This window comes from Oncorhynchus clarkii, chromosome 8 (genome assembly GCF_045791955.1).
Source record: "Oncorhynchus clarkii lewisi isolate Uvic-CL-2024 chromosome 8, UVic_Ocla_1.0, whole genome shotgun sequence".
Lineage (NCBI taxonomy): Eukaryota > Metazoa > Chordata > Actinopteri > Salmoniformes > Salmonidae > Oncorhynchus > Oncorhynchus clarkii.
The window spans coordinates 31,186,975-31,209,489 of NC_092154.1; the positions used below are offsets into that span (position 1 = coordinate 31,186,975).

The 22,515-nt window shown below is 42.3% G+C and overlaps 3 protein-coding genes across 3 annotated transcripts in view; 1 reads left to right on the plus strand and 2 right to left on the minus strand.

Moving 5' to 3' along the window:
- Positions 1-7: 7 nt before the first annotated feature.
- LOC139415268 (eukaryotic translation initiation factor 2, subunit 1 alpha b) lies at positions 8-8,021 on the minus strand. The gene is made up of 8 exons (XM_071163245.1): positions 7,831-8,021; positions 6,834-7,076; positions 6,645-6,724; positions 6,048-6,199; positions 4,026-4,132; positions 3,327-3,424; positions 3,034-3,177; positions 8-645 (listed from the first exon to the last, which is right to left on the minus strand). The coding sequence occupies exons 2-8, from the start codon at positions 7,072-7,074 to the stop codon at positions 520-522; spliced, it is 948 nt and encodes a 315-aa protein (XP_071019346.1). The 5' UTR covers positions 7,075-7,076; positions 7,831-8,021; the 3' UTR covers positions 8-519.
- A 13-nt stretch (positions 8,022-8,034) lies between these two features.
- LOC139415269 (ATPase H+ transporting V1 subunit D) lies at positions 8,035-19,119 on the plus strand. The gene is made up of 9 exons (XM_071163246.1): positions 8,035-8,283; positions 8,930-9,047; positions 9,845-9,924; positions 10,041-10,108; positions 10,201-10,245; positions 17,526-17,629; positions 17,714-17,780; positions 17,901-17,979; positions 18,121-19,119. Exons 1-9 carry the CDS (start codon positions 8,243-8,245, stop codon positions 18,263-18,265), a joined length of 747 nt encoding a protein of 248 aa, XP_071019347.1. The 5' UTR covers positions 8,035-8,242; the 3' UTR covers positions 18,266-19,119.
- Positions 19,120-19,701: 582 nt separating this feature from the next.
- LOC139415266 (protein PALS1-like) overlaps positions 19,702-22,515 on the minus strand; it is a 33,682-nt gene continuing 30,868 nt past the window's right edge. Inside the window, exon 14 of the mRNA XM_071163244.1 lies at positions 19,702-20,794. Within this exon, the coding sequence (XP_071019345.1) occupies positions 20,618-20,794 (177 nt within the window). The 3' untranslated portion in view covers positions 19,702-20,617. The remainder of the gene's footprint in view (positions 20,795-22,515) is intronic.

Consider the following 22,515-nt stretch of genomic DNA (forward strand, 5'->3'; position numbering starts at 1 on the left):
AAACCACTGAGATCAAACGTGCAGAACTTTATTGATGTCATGAGCTACACAAAAGCAAGATCCTGCCAGTAAAAATCCATACTACTGGAAGAGGAACAGCACATAAGTAACCCAAGCCAGTATCACACACAACTAGAGCCTATACCTCTTTACACGCATCACTTCCTGTGACCAGCGAGAGGTGAATTTGCGATGGCCACTGCTTTTAAACAGTTTTCTGCATATATATATAGGTATAATTGATCCAAATTGGTGTTTGTACTGTAAATGGTTACTGGTATAGTTTGTCTTATTTGCTTTAAAACACTTCCGTCTATCCACCTCTAGACTTAGGAGAATAGCAATGTATGTTTCTCTCCTTCTGAGAAGTCCCTAATTATCAATTTAGAGGGTTATTAGCCAGTGAATACCTCTTTATGTAATATGAGAGTTGCACATCTGTGGGACAGTGCGACTATGGCGAAGTCTGTCCATCCTTTTGTTTTCTTCCAAACGACCCTTCTTTCAGGGCTAACTGGACTAGTCCTCTGCTTTAGCCTCCATCTCTCCGTCCTCATCGTCTCCGTCCACCTCTGCATTCTCCCGCTCTAGCCTCTCAAGCTGACGGGCCAGTTCGGTCTCGTCCGTGTCCGTCACCACCTTCGCCTGAAGGGGGGGGTATAACAAGAACATTACACCTCATTTACTTATTTAGCAGATGCTCTTATAAAGATCGACTTACAATCAATCAACTCAAGGAGTAAGATATGCAACAACAAAAATGTAGAATCCAATTCACGTGTGAAACAGGACAAATATAAGCACCCACCTAACTATTATAGTAAACGGTAAGAAAAACTGGTGGTGTTTTATTTCTTTGTTTTTATATATCCTCAGAGATTGAAAGTAGTGTTAGGTTCAAGCTCTGTGTATGAGAAGTGTAATTATTTAGTGGACTGCAGGGAACTGAAGGAATGTGCACTCCAAATAAATAAAGGTCTCCTGGCTGATAAGATATGCATGGAGAAATCGAAAAGTACTGAAGTACATCTTTGTGGAAGGGAGTGGATGAGAGCTACGGGTGTAAATGAACACTGCACTATATTGAATGGACGTACTCAGGTGGTACATCCACGCCGAGTCAACATTTGAAACAGAGTTTGGGCTCTTCTGTATGATAAACATGGTTGGACATGACACATGCACTTCATGGGAAGTAGCGTCAAAGGCCACGACGAGAGAAACCACCAAGTACTTTGGTATTCCCTCATACTACTGGCAAACTGACCACCCATCGCTCCATTTTCTCACCCAACCATCTACTGTATCTACAGTGCCTTCAGAAAGTGTTCACACCCCAATACTTTTTTCACATTTTGTTGTGTTACAGCCTGAATTTGAAATGGATTAAATTGAGACTGTCACTGGCCTATAACAAAACACCCCATAATGTCAAAGTAAAATGATGTTCTTGGACATGTTTACAAAATGGGCCTCCCGAATGGCGCAGCGGCCTAAGGCACTGCATTACAGTGCTAAAGACGTCACGGTAGACCCGGGTTCGATCCCAGGCTGTGTCGCAGCCGGCCGAGACCGGGAGACCCATGAGGCAACGCACAATTGGTCCAGCACCGTCCGGGTTAGGGGAGGGTTTGGCCGGCCGGGATGTCCTTGTCCCATCGCGCTCTAGCGACTTCTTGTGGCGGGCCGGGCGCCTGCACGCTCACCAGAGCTGTAAGGCGTTTCCTCCAACACATTGGTGTGGCTGGCTTCCGGGTTAAGCGAGTAGTGTGTCAAGAAGCAGTGCGGCTTGGCAGGGTCGTGTCTCTCGACCTTCACCTCTCCTGAGTTTGTACGGGAGTTGCAGCGATGGGACAATTATATATCACGAAATTAGGGAGAAAAAGGTATAAAAAGTATTATTATTTAAAAGTGAAAAGCTGAAAAGTATTCATCCCCTTTGTTATGGCAAGCCTCAATAAGTTAAGGAGTAAAAACCTGCTTAACAAGTCACATAATAAGTTGCATGGACTCACTGTGTGCAATAAGTGTTTAACATTATTTGTGTGTGTGTACCCCCCACACACAATTATCTGTAAGGTTCCTCAGTCGAGCAGTGAATTTCAAACACAGATTCAACCATAAAGACCAGGAAAGTTTTCAAATGCCACAAAGGGCACCTATTGGTAGATGGGTAAACATAAAAAGCAGACATTGAATATCCCTTTGAGCATGGTGAAGCTATTAATTACACTTTTTCATTATAAAAGATACAGGCGTCCTTCCTCAGTTGCTGGAGAGGAAGGAAACCACTCAGGGATTTCTCCATGAGGCCAATGTTGACTTTAAAACAGAGTTTAATGGCTGTGGCGAAAACTGAGGTTGGATCAATAACATTGTAGTTACTCCACAATATTAACCTAAATGACAGAGTGAAAACAAGGAAGCCTGTACAGAACACAAATTATTCCAATACATGCATCCTGTTTGCAATAAGGCACTAAAGTAAAACGGCTTAAAATGTGGCAAAGAAATAAACTTTTATGTCTTGAATACAAAGCGTTTTGTTTGGGGAAAATCCAACAAAACATCACTGAGTACCACTCTGCATATTTTCAAGCATGGGGGTGGCTGCATCATGTTATGGGTATGCTTGTCATCAGCAAGGACTAGGGAGTTTTTTGTTGTTGATAAAAATAAATGGAATAGAGCTAAGTACAGGACATATCCTAGAGGAAAACCTGGTTCAGTCTGCTTTCCAACAGGGTCCGGGAGACAAATTCACCTTTCAGCAGGACAATAACCTGCCAAAAGTGATTCTAACATGTATTGACTCAGGAGTGTTAATATATATGTAAATGAGACATTTCTGTATTTTATTTTCAATAAAATGTGCCAACATTTCTAAAAACCTTTTCACTTCATCATTATGGGGTACTGTGTATAGATGGGTCTGTTTAAATCATTTTGAATTCAGGCTGTAACACAACAAAATGTGGAATAAGTCAAGGGGTGTGAATACTTTCTGAAGTCACTGCATATCCTCAGTCTCACCTCCATCTGGATGTTAAAGACGCCCCTCTTCTCCTCGATCCTCTCCTTGATGGCTGCCATGGCCTGGTTGAGAACCGAAAGGCCCTCGGTGCGCTCCAGAGTGGTTGTGGTCATGACGTAGCGTGGCGGTGCTATCAGATTAATCTAGGGAGAGAGTGGTCATACAACGCGTGGTCATACAACGCCTTCGAGAAAGTTGAGGTCAACCACAGGACGACGAGATGAAATCGATAGAGAAATATAATTAAATAGATTAGAAGTATTGAGTATGAGAGTTCCTTGATGCAACCTACCTTGATGGGCATGGCCTCTGTCGAGCAGCTAAGCCCCGCCCTCAGTGCGTCTTTCACAGCGTCAATGCCCTCATACCCGTAGCATGCCACCTCGATGTCTGCAAGGATGATAGTCAAAATGTATTGTTTAAAGAAAATAAAGTGTCAAGTCGCCATGTTTCTAATTTGAAAACTTCAGAGGAGTTCAATAGTGTCATCAACATGCCACTCTGGCAAATGAATCAATGAACATTATGTAGCATTTGTCACCAATTCCCATAGTTGTGTAGGCACTACACACATCAAATATGGAAATACGGACCCAACAAGACTTCATCGGTTAGCCAATAACTTTCCTGCAATTGAAATCCTTGGGTGGGCCGCCTAATCTTTTTTTCCAGCTCGCCTAAGTCCAAACAGTGGGAAAATTTTTTCTAAATAAACCATCATCCTAAAATAATACATTTAGCAGTATAGATTTTCTTATTATGTTCGAGCAAAACAACACAGCATTAGCCATGGCAAAATACATAGAATTGCAGTAAATCTGCAACCTTTTCTCTCAGCCGCACAACAAAATGTCTAGAAATGCAGGAATGCAAGTAGCTTCAAAACTACCCCCCATATCTTTACAATGTAATCTCCCCCCCCCCCTCATTGATCTTCTCTAACATGTCTAGTACATATTTATTGCACAGTTAATGTTGAGTGTGCTGTGACCTGCTCTGATTTTGACAGCCTGTGGAGTGAGACGCCTGTTGATGTTGTCGATGAGCACGGCCCTCTCCTCCTCGGTCAGGTCTAGCCCATCCAGCATGGCAGGGTCACTGGGAAAAATAAAACATTTTTGGAGCATGAATATCTGACTAAATGATTTGAGGAGATCGGGAGCAAACACTACACTTACAACCCATTTCACACCCGTCTACAATATCTGCGTCCATCCCTTACTAAGAATGACAGATGGTATTTTATTAGGATCCCCATTAGCTGTCGCAGAAGTGACTCTTCCTGGGATCCACACAAAACATGACATAGTACAGACCATTAATAGACAAGGACAGAGCAAGGGCAGACCTACATAAAAGGTCTTAGTCTCATTGTAAACCTTATTCACACTACAGGGTAGTTCAGCCACACCGTGCTGGCTCGGATATATTATTTTCACATTGTCCTTTCCAGCATGGTTCCAGCAACTATGGAGAATACGTAACCAAGCCAGCCTAACACAGCCTGGCTTTGCTCAGTCATGTGTACAGTACCAGTCCAAAGTTTGAACACACCTACTCATTCCAGGGTTTTTCTGTTTTTTGAACTATTTTCTCAATTCTACAATATTAGTGAAGACATTAAAACTATTAAGTAACACATATGGAATCATGTAGTAACCAAAAAAAGTGTTAAATCAAAATATATCTTATATTCCCCAAAGTAGCCAACCTTTGCCTTGATGACAGCTTTGCACACTCTTGGCATTTTCTCAACCAGCTTCATGAGGTAATCACCTGGAATGCATTTCAATTAACAGGTGTGCCTTGTTAAAAGTTAATTTGTGGACTTTCTTTCCTTTTTAATGCGTTTGAGCCAATCAGTTGTGTTGTGACAAGGTAGGGGTGGTATACAGAAGTCCATATTATGGCAAGGACAGCTCAAATAAGCAAAGAGAAACAACAGTCCATCATTATTTTAAGACATGAAGGTCAGTCAATATGGAAAATGTAAAATACTTTGAGTGCAGTCGCAAAAAAACAAAGTGCGATGATGAAACTGGCTCTCATGAGGACCACCACAGGAAAGGAAGAACCAGAGTTACCTCTGCTGCAGACGATAAGTTCACTAGAGTTACCAGCCTCAGAAATTAGCAATTAACTGCACCTCAGATTGCAGCCCAAATAAATGCTTCACAGATTTCAAGTAACAGACATCTCAACATCAACTGTTCAGAGAAGACTGCATGAATCAGGCCTTTGTGGTTTTGTTGCAAGGAAACCACTACTAAAAGGACACCAATAAGAAGAAGATACTTGCTTGTGCAAATAAACACAAGCAATGGACATTAGACTGGTAGAAATCCAAATTTGCAATTTTTGGTTCCAACCGCCGTGTCTTTGTGAGACGCAGAGTAGGTGAACGGATAATCTCGGCATGTGTGATTCCCACTGTGAAGCATGGAGGAGGAGGTGTGATGGTGCTTTCAAGGCACACTTAACCAGCATGGCTACCACAGCATTCTGCAGCGAAACGCCATCCCATCTGGTTTGCTCTTAGTAAGAATATGTAAGGGCTATTTGACCAAGAAGGAGAGTGATGGAGTGCTGCATCAGATGACCTGGACTCCACAATCACCCAACCTCAACCCAATTGAGATGGTTTGGGATGAGTTGGACCGCAGAGTGAAGGAAAAGCAGCCAACAAGTGCTCAGCATATGTGGGAACTCCTTCAAGACTGTTGCAAAAGCATTCCACCTCATGAAGCTGGTAGAGAATGCCAAAAGTGTGCAAAGCTGTCATCAAGGAAAAGGGCAGCTACTTTGAAGGAACCTGAAATATAAAGTAGATTTTGATTTGTTTAACACTTTTTTGGTTACTTCATGATTCCATGTGTTATTCCATAGTTGATGTTTTCACTATTATTCTACAATGTAGAAAATAGCAAAAAATAAAGAAAAACCCTTGAATGAGTAGGTGTGTCCAAACCTTTTGACTGGTAATGTATATAGGAAGAAGAGTCACGATACTCACGATACAGCCTGTTTGAAGACGTCGTAGGCGCCGTATCCCGGACGCTTGTACTTCTCATCAAACACCCAGGCGGTGCGCGTGAACAGGCTCTCCAGCTGCTCGTCCTTAGTGTACTCCAGCACCTCAGCCACGTGTCGAAGGATACTGTACACCTGCCACGGACGCCACACCATAAAAACATTTACACCTCGATATCACCTCTGGTCAAGAGGGAAGACTCACAAATGTCAGCCTGGTCCAAGATCTGAGCCCGTATTAATAAAGTGTCTCAGAGTATGAGTGCTGATCTAGGATCAGGTGCCCCCTGTTTGTGTAATCATATTCATTATGATTTAAAAGGCTACACTGATCCTAGATCAGCACTCATAATCAGATGCTCTATGAATACGGCCCTGTTTGTGCTTTCTTACGGACTCCTATGGTCATTGTCATCCCAACAACGACAGTAGTAGGCTGTACAGCACAAACAGATCTGGGACCAGGCTGCACAGACGTCTGAGAGTTTATGACATCGGTGGAACGGAATGATAAATAGAATTTTGTATATTACAGCATCCTCCGGCACGTGGCTGAGTGTTGACGGTGAACCTAACTTACGGTTTTAGATTTGGTGAATTTGTCTTCACATTTGATAGCATCCTCTGGCGAAACTCTTCTCTTTGATAAATCAATGTACCCTGCAAAGAGTTGACAATGTTTTTTGTTTTTTTAAACCTGTAACACAATGTGTACACACACACACACGGTCTACATTTCTTGACCGCACACACTCAAACCCCGCCTCACCCTTCTCTTTGTCCACTCGGATGACCACCACGCACTCATTGCGTCCGATCCTAATGAGCTTGTTGATGGAGCGGATACGTCGGCGCGACAACTCGCTCAGCAGGATCATGCCCTCAATGTTGTTGTACTCCAGCAGGCTGACATAGGCGCCCATCTCGGCGATGGAGCGCACGTTCACCATCACCACATCCTCCACCTCAGGGAACCGGTGCTGGTAGAACCTACAGCTAAGGTTCGGCATCACTGGGGGGGGGGGGTTAGGGAGACAATAGGACAGAGGTCAATATAATGAAAACAGAGAAATATGCTATTCCATATACTTACAAAGGGTTTTAAACAGGCTTTGATTAAACTCTAGAGAGCAACTGAATGAGAGGTCTAATTAGGTTGAAAAGAGGGAAATGGGGTGTATATTTGGTTGGACAGTCACATCAGGAAAAGACGGAATACATTCTCATGATATACAGTGGCAGTTCTCTTTTGTCAATCATTGGTCAATCATCTTGGTAACAGTACTGGAACAATTGAAAATGCCTTTTTGGAGGGGGGGGGGGGGGGACGGGACAAGGAGGAGTGATCTGGTGCCGCTAGATTGCAATATCAGAACAAAATGCCAGTCATCTCTCATAGTCATGTAGCTATCCTTGTACACTTACTCAACGTCATCATCTTACTTACCGTTAACTAACTTAGCTACTGTAACGTGTGCTGGCTAGAGCTGAAGATGATACTAACAGAGTGTCATATACACTTGCAAGACTAAATAGCTGTCATCATGAATCTATGTCTTCAGTCTGATGTATGGACGTCAACGCATCCACATTTATTCACACGCAAAACTGATCATTTAGCTAGCTAGCTACCCAGCTAACCCATTAGCTCATACATGCGGCACATGCACCTATAGCGCTAGCTACATAGCTACGTTACTTAGCCAGTCATTCACAACTCCGGCAAACAGCTGTTGTGTTCGCAGTGATTCGAGTAAATGCCTTACCTGTATCGTATGGTTACAGAACAACACTGTTGAATGTCCTGTATTAGTTTTTTTTGTTAAACGTTATAATTTGTATTCAAATACGTAGCTAGCGAATTAGGCCCGATTGCTACAACTTCAAATTCATCCGTGGTGTGCAAATTTTTCGACCCGGAAGAGAAAGCGCCCGGGTTGACACGCACAAGCGCAATAGCGGTTAACAACATAGTCACATGACTACTAACCAGCTGATGGCTTTTTGCAATAGAATATCATGAATAACACGACATCGGTTACAAAGCTGTTATTCTCCAAGTAATAACAACTGTGCAATACCTATTCTTTAATATTTTAGTTATTTGCGTGCTGTCTCGTTATTTAATCGCCGTCCAGACGTAATTGAAGTACATAAGACCGTTTGCAGCCAAAGAAGATGTCAGGAAAAGAGAGAATCGACGTCTTCCCCTCTAGAATGTAAGTAGCAAGTCTAGGTAGCTTGTTATTTTAGCCAACATAGTTTGACATTTCTAGCAAGCTAGTCCACTCAATCTAGGGGAGCAAGTTTATGCCCCCTATTTAATACATGACATTTTAGTTGTGTTAGGTTGAGCCAAATTGAAATGAAGGAAATTACAGATCAGTAAACTGAGCCAGCTGTCAGCTAGTTAGCCAAGCACAGTCAATTGTGAGCCCTTTAAAATAAATGTTGGAAAAACTCAACCTTTGCACTGTTGCAACAATTTGCAATGGCATTAGTTATTATTTCGAGTCAATAGTTGTATTTCTTTGCCATTTCATGATGAACATCTAAAAGAGGAAATGGACGGTCACTGTCATGTGATGACTGCCCATAATTTCCAAACAACCACTGGGAGATTTTGATGTGCCCTAACTTTACTCACACAGTCTATGGCACAGATTATGCCATGTCTAACTACTTACTATCTTAATTTGTCTGGAACATCATAATGATGGGTCAATAACAGGCACTTTTGATATTGTGGTGACCTGCAGAAAACGGCATAAAAGCACCAATATCTTTCAAAATGATTCAAATCTGAATGGCCATGCATGTTTATGATGGAAGTCCTCTCTGACACCTGATGACTTGTCTGTGAAGGGCCCAGACGATCATGAAGGCCCGTCTGAAGGGGGCCCAGACTGGTAGAAACCTACTGAAGAAGAAGGCTGATGCCCTCTCCATGCGCTTCCGTCAGATCCTCCGCAAGATCATCGAGGTAATTCAAGGAGGTTTAAAACCATAGAAACAAGAATGACTAGAACGGAAAAAGCCCCCCGGACCATGGACATTTGACAGTGCGCTCATGAGTGAACTCAATATGTTTGCCGGCCCACCCATCACGGACCATCAATCTTTGAATGGGAATATCTGTTCTAGTAGTTCTGTTTCTATGATTAAAACATTGTCTAATTCTCTGTTTCTTATCTGATTTAATATAAGTATTAATTATTTTCTTTTTTGGGGGGGGGATTTTACCCCGTTTTCGTGGTATCCAATTGTTTAGTTGCTACTATCTTGTCTCATCGCTACAACTCCCGTACGGGCTCGGGAGAGACGAAGGTTGAAAGTCATGCGTCCTCCGATACACAACCCAACCAAGCCGCACTGCTTCTTAACACGGCGCGCATCCAACCCGGAAGCCAGCCGCACCAATGTGTCGGAGGAAACACAGTGCACCTGGCAACCTTGGTTAGCGCGCACTGCGCCCGGCCCGCCACAGTAGTCGCTGGTGCGCGATGAGACAAGGACATCCCTACCGACCAACACCTCCCTAACCCGGACGACGCTAGGCCAATTGTGCGTCGCCCCACGGACCTCCCGGTCGCGGCCAGTTACGACAGAGCCTGGGCGCGAACCCAGAGTCTCTGGTGGCACAGCTGGCGCTACAGTACAGCGCCCTTAACCACTGTGCCACCCGGGAGGCCCTAGTTGTATTATTTATTTGTATAAAATCCTGTCATCGGTGCATGTTACGCTGGCTCCTGTCTTTTTGTTGCCTCTCCCGATTTCTAGACAAAGACATTGATGGGTGAAGTGATGAGGGAGGCAGCCTTCTCTTTGGCTGAGGCGAAATTCGCCGCTGGCGACTTCAGGTGAGAGGATGGGCCTCATCATGAGCCATTTGAGGCCTTTATTTAGGTGTTTGTCTGATGTCAATATTTTGCTAATGTTTTGTAAATATTCTCATAACATTATCATGTTCCCACAGCACCACTGTCATCCAGAATGTGAACAAGGCCCAGGTGAAGGTTCGGGCTAAGAAGGATAACGTGGCAGGTCAACACCTTTTGGACTTCTCTGTATCTTTTTAGAACAACAGCATGTCTCTCCTTAATGTCTCACCTGTGTGATTCTCCTTTTCCTCACAGGTGTCACTCTACCTGTGTTTGAGCACTACCAAGAAGGAGGGGACAGTAAGTAGTGTTCTTATCTGGTCATGCAGGGTTGAGGCCAACTCCAATTTAGTTTGAAATTCCAAATCAATTCTTGAATTCACTCATGAAGTGGAGAATTTACGTTGAATTCAATTAGATTTTCAACAATCTTCAAGTTATGGAATTGGATTTAGGCTGTTTGGATGTTTTGAATTGGAATGATAAAAATAATTTAATAATTCAAATTAAATATTTCTACTTTGCCCAGTTAATGAAATGACTAAAAGGGTTTGTTTGAAGTCATTAACTTGTATTTCTATATTTCCAGTATAGCTAGACTGTCTGAACAGTGACATGATCAGCCTTAAAGCCTGAGGGGAATTGAATTCAAATTGGAATTTATGGAATTGTTGAGGATAATATATCCAATAATTAAATTCCCAACATTGTAATTTAGAGGAATTGAATTATCTCTGAATCAGTGTTTGGTAGTAGTTAACTACATGTAGTTCAACTAGTAATTTAACTACATATTGCAGTAGCTTGGTGGTATTCAAATCTACAGTGCCTTCAGAAAGTATTCATACCCCTTGACTTATTCCACATTTTGTTGTTTCAGCCTGAAATAAAAATTGATTAGATATTTTTTTTTCTCATCCATTCACACAAAACACCCCATAATGACAAACTGAAAACATGTTTTTAGAAATGTTTGGCAAATTAAATACAGAAATATAATTTACATAAGTATTTACACGCGAGTCAATACTTTGTAGGAGCCCCTACAGCTTTGAGTTGTCTTGGGTATGTCTGTTATCATTTTTGCACATCTGGATTTGAGGATTTTCTCCCATTCTTCCTTGCAGATTTTCTCAAGCTCTGTTAAGTTAGATGGGGAGTAGCGGTGAACAGCAATCTTCAAGAATTGCCACAGATTTTCAATGGGATTCAAGTCTGTGCTTTGTCTAGGTCACTCAAGGACTTTCACATTCTTGTTCTGAAGCCATTCCAGCGTTGCTTTGGCTGGATGCTTGGGGTCGTTTGTCCTCTGAAGCAGGTTCTCATCAAGGACTTGCCTGAATTTGACTCCATTCATTGTTCCCTCTATCATTACCAGTCTCCCAGTCCCTGCTGCTGAAAAACATCCCCATGGCATGATGCTGCCTCCCATGCTTCACTTTAGTGATGGTGTTAGATGTGGTGTTAGACAGATGAGCTGTGCCTTGTTTTTTCCAGAAATAGTGCTTTGCATTCAGGCCAAATAATTCAGTTTTTGTCTCAACAGACCACAGAATATTTTTGCCAACTCCAGGCATGCTGTCATGTGCCTTTTTCTCAGGCGTAGCTTCCATCTGGCCACTCCCATAAAGCCCAGATTGGTGAAGTACTGTAGACACTGTTTGCCTTCTGACAGGTTCTCCCATCTCAGCCAAGGAACTCTGTAGTTCTGTCAGAGTGGTCATTGGGTTCTTGATCACCTCCCTGACCAAGGTCCTTCTAGCCCGATTGCTCAGTTAGGTCGGACGGCCAGCTCTAGGAAGAGTCTGGGTAGTTCCGTATTTGTTACATTTCCCAATGATGTAGACCACTGTGCTCTTGGAAAATCTCAACACTCTAGAAAGTTTTATACCCTTCCCCAGATACTGTATGTCTCATCACAATTCTATCTCGGAGATCTACAGGCAGTTCCTTGGACTTGATTGTATATTTCTGCTCTGACATGCACTGTCAACTGTGAGACCTTACAGTGCATTCGGAAAGTATTCAAACCCCTTGACTTTTTCCACATTGTGTTATGTTACAGCCTTATTCTAAAATGTATTAAATATTTTTTCCCCCCATCAATCTACACACAATACCCATAATGATAAAGCGAAACAGCTTTTTAGGATTTTTGCAAACATTTAAATAAAGTTTCTACAACTTGATTGGAGTCAACCTGTGGTAAATTCAATTGATTAGACATGATTTGGAAAGGCACACACCTGTCTATATAAGATCCCACAGTTGACAGTGCATGTCAGAGCAAAAACTAAGCCATGAGTTCGAAGGAATTGCCCGTAGAGCTCAGAGACAGGATTGTGTCGAGGCACAGATCTGGGGAAGGGTACCTGCAGCATTGAAAGTTCCCAAGAACACAGTGGCCTCCCATCATTCTTAAATGGAAGAACCACCAAGACTCTTCCTAGAGCTGGCCGACCGGACAAACTGAACAATCGGGTGAGAAGGGTCTTGGTCAGGGAGGTGACCAATAACCCGATTGTCATTCTGACAGAGCTCTAGAGTTCCTCTGTGGAGAAGGGAGAACTTTCCAGAAGGGCAACCATCTCTGCAGCATTCCACCAATCAGGCCTTTATGGTAGCGTGGCCAGATTGAAGCCACTCCTCAGGTAAAGACACACTACAGCCTGCTTGGAGTTTTCCAAAAGGCACCTAAATACTCTCAGACCATGAGAAACAGGATTCTCTGGCATGATGTAACCAAGATTGAACTCTTTGGCCTCAATGCCAAGTGTCACGTTTGGAGGAAAGCTGACACCATCCCTACGGTGAAGCATGGTGCTGGCAGCATTATGCTGTGGGGATGTTTTTCAGCGGCAGGGACTGGGAGACTAGTCAGGATCGAGGAAAAGATGATCGGAGCAAAGTACAGAGAGATCCTTGAAGAAAACCTGCTCAGGACCTCAGCCTGGGGCAAAGGTTCCCCTTCCAACAGGACAACAACCCTAAGCACACAGCCACGTCAACGCAGGAGTGGCTTCGGGACAATGTCCTTGAGTGGTCCAGCCAGAGCCTGGACTTGAACCAGATCTAATTTCTCTGGAGAGACCTGAAAATAGTGGTGCAGCGACGCTCCCTATCCAACCTGATGAGCTTGAAAGGATCGACAGAGAAGAATGGGAGAAACTCCCCAAATACAGGTGTGCTAAGTAGAGGTCGACCGATTTATGATTTTTCAACGCCGATACTGATTATTGGAGGACCAAAAAGAAAAAGCCAATAACGATTAATCGGACGATTTAAAAAATATATATATATATTATATATTTTTTTATATAAAATTGTATTTATTTGTAATAATGACAATTACAACAATACTGAATGAACACTTATTTTAACATAATGCATCAATAAAATCAATTTAGCCTCAAATAAATAATGAAACATGTTCAATTTGGTTTAAATAATGCAAAAACAAAGTGTTGGAAGTAAAAGTGCAATATGTGCCATGTAAGAAAGCTAACGTTTAAGTTCCTTGCTCAGAACATGAGAACATATGAAAGCTAGTGGTTCCTTTTAACATGTCTTCAATATTCCCAGGTAAGAAGTTATAGGTTGTAGTTATTATAGGAATTATAGGACTATTTCTCTCTATACCATTTGTATTTCATTAACATTGGACTATTGGATGTTCTTGTAGGCACTTTAGAATTGCCAGTGTAACAGTATAGCTTCCGTCCCTCTCCTCGCTCTTACCTGGGCTCGAACCAGGAACACATCGACAACAGCCACCCTCGAAGCAGCGTTACCCATGCAGAGCAAGGGGAACAACCGCTCCAAGTCTCAGAGCGAGTGACGTTTGAAACGCTATTAGCGCGCACCCCGCTAACTAGCTAGCCATTTCACATAGGTTACACCAGCCTAATCTCGGGAGTTGATAGGCTTGAAGTCATAAACAGCGCAATGCTTGAAGCACAACGAAGAGCTGCTGGCAAAACGCACAAAAGTGCTGTTTGAATGAATGCTTACGAGTCTGCTGCTGCCTACCACCGCTCAGTCAGACTGCTCTATCAAATCATAGACTTAATTATAACATAATAACACACAGAAATAGGAGCCTTAGGTCATTAATATGGTCGAATCCGGAAACTATCATCTCGGAAACAAGACCGTTTATTCTTTCAGTGACATATGGAACCGTTGCGTATTTTATCTAACGGGTGGCATCCATAAGTCTAATTATTGCTGTTACATTGCACAACCTTCAATGTTATGTCATAATTACGTAAAATTCTGGCAAATTAGGCAGCCCAAACTGTTGCATATACACTGACTGCGTGCAATGAACATAAGAGAAGTGACACAATTTCACCTGGTTAATATTGACTGCTAACCTGGATTTATTTTAGCTAAATATGCAGGTTTAAAAATATATACTTCTGTGTATTGATTTTAAGAAAGGCATTGATGTGTATGGTTAGGTACACATTGGAGCAACGATACGCACCGCATCGATTATATGCAACGCAGGACACGCTAGATAAACTAGTCAAATCATCAACCATGTGTAGTTAACTAGTGATTATGATTGATTGTTTTTATAAGATAAGTTTGATGCTAGCTTGCAACTTACCTTGGCTTCTACTGCATTCGCGTAACAGGCAGGCTCCTCGTGGAGTGCAATGTAATCAGGTGGTTAGAGCGTTGGACTAGTTAACTTTAAGGTTGCAAGATTGAATCCCCCGAGCTGACAAGGTAAAAATCTGTCGTTCTGCCTCTGAACGAGGCAGTTAACCCACCGTTCCTAGGCCGTCATTGAAAATAAGAATGTGTTCTTAATTGACTTGCCTAGTTAAATAAAGATGACATAAAGGTGTAAAAAAATAAATAAAATCGATGTTCAAAAATACTGATTTCCGATTGTTATGAAAACTTGAAATCGCCCCTAATTAATCGGCCATTGCGATTAATCGGTCGACCTCTAGTGCTAAGCTTGTAGCATACCCAAGAAACCTCGAGGCTGTATTCACTGCCAAAGGTGCTTCAGCAAAGTACTGAGTAAAGGGTCTGAATAGTTAGAGTTGAAGATGGAAGTTTACATACACCTTAGCCAAATACATTTAAACTCAGTTTTTCACAATTCCTGACATTTAATCCTAGTAAAAATTCCCTGTCTTAGGTCAGTTAGGATCACCACTTTATTTTAAGAATGTGAAATGTCAGAATAATAGTTCAATTTTATTTATTTCATAACATTCCCAGTGGGTCAGAAGTTTACATACACTCAATTAGTATGTGGTAGCATTACCTTTAAATTGTTTAACTTGGGTCAAACGTTTCAGGTAGCCTTCCACAAGCTTCCCACAATAAGTTGGATGAATTTTGGCCCATTCCTCCTGACAGAGCTGGTGTAACTGAGTCCGGTTTGTAGGCCTCCTTGCTCGCACACGCTTTTTCAGTTCTGCCCACAAATGTTCTATGGGATTGAGGTCAGGGCTTTGTGATGGCCACTCCAATACCTTGCCATTGTTATCCTTAAGCCATTTTGCCATAACTTTGGAAGTATGCTTGTATCATTGTCCATTTGGAAGACCCATTTGCGACCAAGCTTTAACTTCCTGACTGACGTCTTGAGATGTTGCTTCAATATATCCACATAATTTTCCTTTCTCATGATGCCATCTATTTTGTGAAGTGCACCAGTCCCTCCTGCAGCAAAGCACCCCCACAACATGATGCTGCCACCCCTGTGCATCACAGTTGGGATGGAGTTCTTCGGCTTGCAAGCCTCCCCCTTTTTCCTCCAAACATAACGATGGTCATTATGGCCAAACAGTTCTATTTTTGTTTCATCAAACCAGAGGACATGTCTCCAAAAAGTACGATCTTTGTCCCCATGTGCAGTTGCAAACCGTATTCTGGCATTTTTTATGGTGGTTCTGGAGCAGTGGCTTCTTCTTTGCTGAGCGGCCTTTCAGGTTATATCGATATATGACTCATTTTACTGTGCATATAGATACTTTTGTACCTGTTTCCTCCAGCATCTTCACAAGGTCCTTTGCTGTTGTTCTGGGATTGATTTGCACTTTTCGCACCATGGTACGTTCATCTCTAGGAGACAGAACGCGTCTCCTTCCTGAGCAGTATGACGGCTGCGTGGTCCCATGGTGTTTATTCTTGCATGCTATTGTTTGTACAGATGAACGTGGTACCTTCAGGCATTTGAAAATTGCTCCCAAGGATGAACCAGAGTTGTGGAGGTGTAAACATTTTTTTCTGAGGTCTTGGCTGATTTCTTTTGATTTTCACATGATGTCAAGCAAAGAAGCACTGAGTTTGAAGGTAGGCCTTGAAATACATCCACAGGTACACCTCCAATTGACTCAAATTATGTCAATTAGCCTATCAGAAGCTTCTAAAGCCATGGTGGAATTTTCTGGAATTTTCTAAGCTGTTTAAAGGCACAGTCAACTTAGTGTATGTAAACTTCTGACCCACTTGAATTGCGATACAGTGAAATAATCTGCCTGTAAACAATTGTTGAAAAATTACTTGTGTCATGCACAAAGTAGATGTCCTAACCGACTTGCCAAAACTATAGTTTGTTAACAAGAAATTTGTGGAGTGGTTGAAAAACAAGTTTTAATGACTCCAACCTAAGTGTATGTAAACTTCCGACTTCAATTGTATGTAAATGTGATAATTAAGATTTGATTTCTTTATCAATTTGCAAACATTTAAAAAATATATATTGTTTTTTTGCATTGTCATTCTGCTTTATTGTGTATAGATTGCGATTTTTTTGAATTTTAGAGTAAGGCTGTAACATAAAAAATGTGGAAAAAGTCAAGGGGTCTGAATACTTTCTGAATGCACTGTATTTAGACAGGTGTGTTGTCTTTCTAAATCATATCCAAAAAACAATTGAATTGGCCACAAGTTGTAGTGACATATCAAGGATGATCAAAGGAAATTCAATGCATCTAAACTCAGTTTGTAGCATCATATTTCTGTATTTCATTTTCAATACATTTGCAAAAATGTCTAGAAACACTTATTTTATGTAGATGGGTGAGATCTTGTTTTTATACATTCTGTTAACATATTACCCCAAAGTAGTCTATGACATTTCAGATTTATATATGATAATCTTTCACTAAGTGTTGTGTATGTGGTGAAATACTTTTTCGAAGTAACTTTCGTTAAGTAAACAATTTTTCTGTGGTCTAGTTTAACTTCTTCCAGTGTGAAGTAATTTGTAGCTTGGCAAACTATATTTTCAGAGTAGCTTCACCAACACTGTTCTGAATTCAAAGACCTAGAATTTGAATTGAATTCAATGGAATTTACAGGGAGAGGGAATCTAATTTAGTTTGTGGAATTAACCCTAACCCTGTGGCCCTGTTTGGATAAAAGCATCTGCAAATGGCATTTATTATTGTTAAAATTACCTCAAATATTGGCATGGCTCCATTTATGGGCAAATTTAGTTGAACAACTTCTAGAAAGCTATGCCCTGCTATAGAACTTGTATTGTAGTGTGTTTCTGTGTCACTGCTCACTGTATTCTTTGCTTCCCTCTATCCTCCCCTTGTTAGGTTATGAGCTGACTGGTCTGGCCAGGGGAGGAGAGCAGGTCTCCAGGCTGAAGAGGAACTATGCCAAAGCAGTGGAGCTGCTGGTGGAGTTGGCCTCCTTACAGGTAAGTCTCGCGAGACTGGTAAACCATGCGGAGCATGTGTGACTGAACAACAAAGTCTCATGGTCTCACTGTTTTGATCTACAGACTTCCTTTGTCACACTGGATCAGGCCATCAAGATCACCAACCGCCGCGTGAACGCCATTGAGCATGGTGAGTCTGCACCGCTTCGGCACAATAACTAAACCTGCACTACATATCGATAATGGCAGTCAAAAGAGATGGTTGGAAGACCGCGTGGAGAGGATAAAATATGGTTTGACCTGTCCTCAGTGATCATCCCCCGCATTGAGCGGACCCTCAGCTACATCATCACTGAGCTGGACGAGAGGGAACGAGAAGAGTTCTACAGGTAAGTTACGTCATCCCTCAGACTCCTCATCCTCCACACCAAGTCTACACTCCCAGCTGACTGGAGGATCACTGTCCGCGTGTCTCGTAGCGGTATTGAGTGTTCTAATTCAGATTTCTATGGTGAGTCCCACCTCCTCAGGCTGAAGAAGATCCAGGAGAAAAAGAAGCAGATGAGGGAGAGGACGGAGAAGGAGATCGCCGCCCGTCTGGCCAAGCTGGGCCCCATCGCCGAGCCATCCAACATGCTAATGGAGGAAACCGACCAGGACCTGCTGTTTGAGTGACATGCCGTCACCCGTGGCTACTCCGTCACCCACATTCTATTTATTCTGTGCCTCTCCGGCCACGTTGTTGTTGTCTTCTTCTTGTGTGCGAAAGGGAAGAATTGTCTGTTTTTTTTGTGTGTACATGTTGGTGATGTTTTGTTGTCGTTTTCAGTATTGGAGATTAGTGTCCAGATTTAGCACTGTATAGAACTGTCAGAACTTTGCAGCTAACAGCAATCACATCAGTTCACTAGAGTGTCAAACGTGTTGAAGATGAGTTATCTTTTGAATGCTTCAGTAGCAAATAATATATGTACATTGAGTTAAATGACATGGTTTACAAATGTGAACTGTATTTAAGCATTCCATCTGATTGGGTTAGGACATAGATGGCTATTGGCAATGCTTCCATCAGAACACTCAGTCAATGCATGCTGTCATTCTGTACAGTTAAAACAGGGTGGCTGTTCTTTCCCCCCCTAAGCGTCTGTGTTGTGGATGCTAATCCCTTCCATGGTCACCACATATCAGTGGGGTTGTATTGACCATAAAACAATGACATTCTGTTTCTGTGCAATTTCATTCTATTTCTATGGTACTGTATTGACCCTTTACAGGAGGATGGCTAACATGTGGGTCCCGTGTGGCTCAGTTGGTAGAGCATCGCGCTTGCAATGCCAGGGTTGTGGGGTACCCCCACGGTGCCCCAATACGACAAATGTATGTACTCAGTACTGTAAGTCACTCTGGATTAGAGTGTCTGCTAAATGACAATGTACCGCTGACCCCCTATAACCATCCACAGTGGCACCCTGAGTGCAACCCCTCTTATGTCAGAACAATTCATCCAAATAAAGATGATCTGAATATTCTCCAAGTGTCACTTTGCGATTCTTCTCTCAAATGAGGTGTTACTGTAGGTGTTTCAGTCACGATTTGTCCCTCAGTTTCTGATGTCTGTTGACAAAGCTGTGCTGGAGACATTGAACAAAGTCCTATCTGAGAAAGCTATTACAAAGTACAACATCCTGAACGTATCTGGGGCACACACCTGTATGTGAAATGGCAGCCATTTTGCATTGAAGCGCTAAATGTAACATGCTGTATTGTGTGGTGCCACGGAAGGAATTTGTGTACATTTTATATTCGCTCTCGTTCTTTTTCCTACTCAAATGTTTTAACTATGCATACCCTCGTACACAATGAATATGTATCGAGTATATTCCAAAATCATACATTTTACCTGATTAAATAGTATTCATGTAACTTTAATGTCCACCATTTTGAAACAATTCTCTTCAGGAATATTCATTATATTGAAGATGGCTTCTTTTGGGTTGTGCTTATAAAGTACCAAATAAAATAAAAGTTGGTCAGATTAAATGATGCTAAATTGATATGTTGTTTTCACACTGTTCATGTCCGTAGGTAGACACTAGGTACACTAGACAATGGATATCGAGGTCATCTTTACTGATGATCAATGATTCTCGAGGTCTGTTTTTGATGTACAAGTGCAGCAACTCAAGATAACACAACATAATACTATCATTGATACACAGCAAGTACCTTCACCCATCTTTAGAATACAACGGCTTTCTCTTTGGTCCTTACTTCTAGGAGAAAGTTACATACAGTAGTTCCCCAGGAGCAAATTGGTCCTCAACTGTAGACAGACAGTTCCAGTCTTGTATACCACATACAAACAAACCATACATTATTAGACTGGGTCTGATGTAATGGTAAATCACATTTGTTTGCCATTTCATCTAAAAATAGATATTTACAATTATAAATAGCTATTTAGAGTAGAATAAAATGGAAATATGTTTTCTACAGTTTTGGATAAATGTCTTTGCATATGCTACTGGAATCTGGAATGGTGCCGACATTGACAAAAACCCAAGAGAACATTCACAAAGACAAACACAGAAACAAACACTTATATAATAAAAAGTCCATCCCTGTAAATGAAGTAAACTCCAACTTTCATAAGAAGGCTAGATAAAGGACAAGTTACCCTTTCTGGCAAAAAATGAATGGGCCCTCTATTTTGTGTCTGCGAGGCTCCACAATGGTCTAACAGTGGCCTCAATGATCATTGTCCATCCTTCCTTTTAGGGTCGTTCCTCCAGAGCTGTGTTATGGGTCATGTTCATTAGGATACATCGTTGTGAAATGTGTTAAAACGTTTATCTATGAAAAACTAAAACATATGGTTCTCATTGGATAAGTCCAGGTATTCCCTTCCTGTTTCAATACGTTTTCTTCCATTTGGTGCCTAATGAACACAACCCAGGCCAAACTCTCCTTCCTGTGGCTCCCTGGAGTTGCCCGCTAGGTTGACCACTCAACCCTAACCTCTTACCCCTAGCACAGCCAGGAGGAGGGCACCCACTGGGGCTCCGTGTCCAGCTTGTTGATGAGCCGCAGGAGCTCGTGGAATGCCGTGTCTGGCTCGCCGTTAACAATGGCCGCGTCAAACAGGTGCCCGTAGGCCTGCTCCATCTCCCGGGCCTTCTCAATCAGCTCCTTCAGCTCCTCTGGCTAGATGTAGGGACACAGTAGGAAAGGACAGTGGTTATAGATATCATGGCTAGATGTAGGGACACAGTAGGAAAGGACAGTGGTTATAGATATCCTGGCTAGATGTAGGGACACAGTAGGGAAGGACAGTGGTTATAGATATCCTGGCTAGATGTAGGGACACAGTAGGGAAGGACAGTGGTTATAGATATCCTGGCTAGATGAAGGAAATCACAGTAGGAAAGGACAGTGGTTATAGATATCCTGGCTAGATGTAGGGACACAGTAGGAAAGGACAGTGGTTATAGATATCCTGGCTAGATGTAGGGACACAGTAGGGAAGGACAGTGGTTATAGATATCCTGGCTAGATGAAGGGACACAGTAGGGAAGGTCAGTGATTATAGATATCCTGGCTAGATGAAGGGACACAGTAGGGAAGGTCAGTGGTTATAGATATCCTGGCTAGATGAAGGGACACAGTAGGGAAGGTAAGTGGTTATAGATATCCTGGCTAGATGTAGGGACACAGTAGGGAAGGTCAGTGGTTATAGATATCCTGGCTAGATGAAGGAAATCACAGTAGGAAAGGACAGTGGTTATAGATATCCTGGCTAGATGTAGGGACACAGTAGGGAAGGACAGTGGTTATAGATATCCTGGCTAGATGAAGGAAATCACAGTAGGAAAGGACAGTGGTTAAAGATATCCTGGCTAGATGAAGGGACACAGTAGGGAAGGACAGTGGTTATAGATATACTGGCTAGATGAAGGGACACAGTAGGGAAGGACAGTGGTTATAGATATCCTGGCTAGATGTAGGGACACAGTAGGAAAGGACAGTGGTTATAGATATCCTGGCTAGATGAAGGGGCACAGTAGGGAAGGACAGTGGTTATAGATATCCTGGCTAGATGAAGGGACACAGTAGGGAAGGACAGTGGTTATAGATATCCTGGCTAGATGAAGGAAATCACAGTAGGAAAGGACAGTGGTTAAAGATATCCTGGATAGATGAAGGGACACAGTAGGGAAGGACAGTGGTTATAGATATCCTGGCTAGATGAAGGGACACAGTAGGGAAGGACAGTGGTTATAGATATCCTGGCTAGGTGTAGGGACACAGTAGGAAAGGACAGTGGTTATAGATATCCTGGCTAGATGAAGGGACACAGTAGGGAAGGACAGTAGTTATAGATATCCTGGCTAGATGAAGGGACACAGTAGGAAAGGACAGTGGTTATAGATATCCTGGCTAGATGAAGGGACACAGTAGGGAAGGACAGTGGTTATAGATATCCTGGCTAGATGAAGGGACACAGTAGGGAAGGACAGTGGTTATAGATATCCTGGCTAGATGAAGGGACACAGTAGGGAAGGACAGTGGTTATAGATATCCTGGCTAGATGAAGGAAATCACAGTAGGAAAGGACAGTGGTTAAAGATATCCTGGATAGATGAAGGGACACAGTAGGGAAGGACAGTGGTTATAGATATCCTGGCTAGATGAAGGGACACAGTAGGGAAGGACAGTGGTTATAGATATCCTGGCTAGATGTAGGGACACAGTAGGAAAGGACAGTGGTTATAGATATCCTGGCTAGATGAAGGGACACAGTAGGGAAGGACAGTGGTTATAGATATCCTGGCTAGATGAAGGGACACAGTAGGAAAGGACAGTGGTTATAGATATCCTGGCTAGATGAAGGGACACAGTAGGGAAGGACAGTGGTTATAGATATC

Bases quoted from the DNA above. Each gene is read 5' to 3' on its own strand.
- LOC139415269 (XM_071163246.1), top strand. From the start codon at position 8,243: ATGTCAGGAAAAGAGAGAATCGACGTCTTCCCCTCTAGAAT. The intron at 10,109-10,200 runs GTCAACACCTTT...TTTTCCTCACAG, and splicing joins TAAGAAGGATAACGTGGCAG to GTGTCACTCTACCTGTGTTT. The intron at 17,781-17,900 runs GTGAGTCTGCAC...ACCTGTCCTCAG, and splicing joins CGTGAACGCCATTGAGCATG to TGATCATCCCCCGCATTGAG.
- LOC139415268 (XM_071163245.1), bottom strand. From the start codon at position 7,074: ATGCCGAACCTTAGCTGTAGGTTCTACCAGCACCGGTTCCCTGAGGTG. The intron at 6,200-6,644 runs GTAAGTTAGGTT...CGTCCGTGGCAG, and splicing joins AATTCACCAAATCTAAAACC to GTGTACAGTATCCTTCGACA. The intron at 3,425-4,025 runs GTCACAGCACAC...TCATCCTTGCAG, and splicing joins GGCTGTCAAAATCAGAGCAG to ACATCGAGGTGGCATGCTAC.